Source organism: Branchiostoma belcheri, unplaced genomic scaffold (genome assembly GCF_001625305.1).
Source record: "Branchiostoma belcheri isolate BF01 breed outbred unplaced genomic scaffold, Haploidv18h27 scaffold12, whole genome shotgun sequence".
NCBI classification, from domain to species: Eukaryota; Metazoa; Chordata; class Leptocardii; order Amphioxiformes; family Branchiostomatidae; genus Branchiostoma; species Branchiostoma belcheri.
Window position 1 is genome coordinate 2085967 of NW_017802602.1, and position 2978 is coordinate 2088944.

Here is a 2978-nt window from a genome sequence, read left to right on the forward strand (position 1 = left end):
CACACGCAACCTCACACTCACACACACACACACACACACACACACACACGCACACACACACACACACTCACATCACACACACACCGTGATACACACACACACACACACACACACACACACACACACACACACACACACACACACACACACACTACACACACACACCACGACACGTACACACACACACACACACACACACACACACACACACACACACAGACAGACACACACATACCAAGGATGTTGAACGTCCTTGCACATACCATGGAGGTATATACCTCCATGCACATACACATCACACACACCAAGGACATTATACACACAAGGCCTTGTGTGTATAATGTCCTTGCACACACAAACACACTGTTAGCCGTGGACGACTCTGGTAATTCTTTTTGCATGATAATGCCGGATCTGTATCCAGCATTATCATGCAAAATGATTTAATACCAGAGTCGTCCACGGCTAACACACTGTGAGAGTCACACACACTCAAACACACACACAAAGAACCGATGGACGTTTTACAACAAGGTACCCAGGACATTTTACTTGTAAAACGTCCTTGCAAATCTATTAAGCGTAACCTACCTTTTCTTCAGACGATCTGTTGAAATATGACGACAAGACGAACGTGAGTTGGATCTGTCTACTGCACGCCAAGAAATTATGTACCTGGTACGAGCCGGTACGTGTGTTGCATTCCAAAATAATAATGTTATTCCAAATCATGATTTGGAATGGACCACGTTTCGGAATGCAACTGGCATTCCACACGTTGTATTCCAATTCATGTCGCCGACCGGGACCACGATTTGGAATATTCCAAAACGTGACCGCCCACGCTGTCAATCAGGAATAATTGACAGGAGTGGTGATTAATTACTAGTATGCATTCCGAAATTTCCATATTTGGTCCGTTGGCTGATCGTTTACTGCGTTGAATTAATCTCCAAGCAGATCCCTCTCGGTGGCAAAAAGACAGTATCAAATTGGCCAGAGAAGCTCCATTAGCCACCGACGGGGTGGTGGGGATCAGGACAAACAAAAAACAAAAAAAAAACGGCCATATATAAAAAGGTAACGATCATTCCCCACAACCTCTGCTTGGAGAGTAGCGTTGAATCGCGTCGTGTTTACTTGTCTGAACAAGATTCGGTCCAACTGTCTTCTATTCCTAACCTTTTTTTTTTCTTTTTTTTTTGCTATTTTTACTCAGTAGAAAATGTCGCAAAGATCATCGTTGACCTTTCTACCTTTCCGGCCTTCCCGCGAATTTTTCGATCCGTGGATCCGAATACGCGGCCGTGAAACCGCTGCTGATTTCTGTCTTGTGCTCCTAATGCGGAAGTGAAGTACGTTTTTCGGGCAACACCCACCTTCTCTCTACCGTCCTTTCGCCCATCTGGGTTTAATCAATCTACCGCGTTTGGGACGCAACTGGAATGCGATATTTCCTACTCAACATTTTATTGATCTGCCCGTTTCACCCTCTGCTAGTCGACGCTACTGTGAAATATTGCTGTCACGAAGGTAAGATCGCTGGTTAAGGTAGAAACAAAATACAGTCTACTACAAACAAAGGTCTTTAATAACCAAACAACAAACAGTGCTAAACGTGTAATGTTTCAGTAAATGTTTTCTAGTTTTTAGGAAAAAATAAAAAGAAGGTTTCCCATGCCGGGAATCGAACCCGGGCCGTGTGGGTGAAAGCCACAAATCCTAACCACTAGACCACATGGGAGGCCGATGAATTCGCTGTCGACAACAAGGGTACTTATACAATAGGCGTAGCAGGTGCACAACGCTTCTTAGGCATTTCCTCAAGTATTATAGTATTTTACGAATCTATTTCTGTGTAATCACCAAGAAATATTGTTTCCAAACATTTAGGCTAAGCTTAGATCACATGGGAGGCCGATGAATTCGCTGTCGACAACAAGAGCACTATAGGCGTAGCAGGTGTAGCCTCCACCAGGCCTTTCTACGGGAATACATATCGTAGAATTCGGCAAAAAAGAGAGTAAAATTGGCGAAGGGAGTCCGGCCGCGGGGAGGTAGTTTCTTTCCCTCCGCGGCTAGTCAAATGACAAGGCGGCTAAACTCCCCCGGCAAATATTCCCCTATATATAGCCAGCGTAGTGTAGAGATTATAGTATAACAGGTGCACATCGCTTCCTTGGCATTTCCTCAAGCGTTATAGTATATCACGAATATATCTTTTTGTAGGAGCCAAAAGATACTGTTTACAAACATTTAGGCTGAGCCTCGGTGCATTTTTAACGCTGTTACACAAAGCATTTAAATCGGAGCGAATTTCTGGGGCGTATTTTGGATCAGGTGACGTCACCCGTTTATTAATAGCTCGATGCGTGACGTAGTGCGGTGGGATTGCATCATTGGATGCAAAAGACAACTTGTCGGGGCGCGTGTGTTTAAAAACGGCCGGATTCTGATCGCTTTTTCATTTTCCACAGAATTTCTGGAGTGGATAGAGCGACTGGTTCAAAAGAATATGGCAGGGGCTGTGTGCGAAGAGGAAAATTTAGGTGAGTTTGATGTATTTGGATTTGGATTGTATTTTAAAGGTTCCTTTTTCGGATGATAACAACTAAACAAGTCGCATGGGAATTTTCTGTACCCGCAGGTAGATTGAAAGCTGTTCAAAAAGTTGCTTTTTCCATTAAAAAAAAAAACTTAACAAAACCCGGCACATGGTCGTATAATTATTAATGCGTCTTCTGCGTGACTTTTATACGATCTTTTATACGATTCTGCTAACACTTTCTTTATAAAATACCTGTATCTGTTTCATTTGTACTTGCCGACAAATTATGACAACGGCACTCTACGATAGTTCTTACATGGACTTTGTTCTATGTAAGTAGTTAGTCAATCGATTGATTTGAAGTTCAACAACGATATACCAGACTTAACTTAGTAGATAAAACCGTGCAGAAATAATGTGTAACAGTGGG

General features: G+C 42.9%; 1 protein-coding gene and 1 non-coding gene across 2 annotated transcripts in view; one reads left to right on the top strand and one right to left on the bottom strand.

Moving 5' to 3' along the window:
- Positions 1-1404: 1404 nt before the first annotated feature.
- The window catches only part of LOC109462795, an 8741-nt gene continuing 7167 nt past the window's right edge, over positions 1405-2978 (top strand). The window contains exons 1-2 of the mRNA XM_019759406.1: positions 1405-1533; positions 2478-2549. Of these exons, the coding sequence (XP_019614965.1) occupies positions 1446-1533; positions 2478-2549 (160 nt within the window). The 5' untranslated portion in view covers positions 1405-1445. The remainder of the gene's footprint in view (positions 1534-2477; positions 2550-2978) is intronic.
- Trnae-uuc lies at positions 1673-1744 on the bottom strand. The gene has a single exon. It is a non-coding gene; the product is annotated as a tRNA-Glu (tRNA).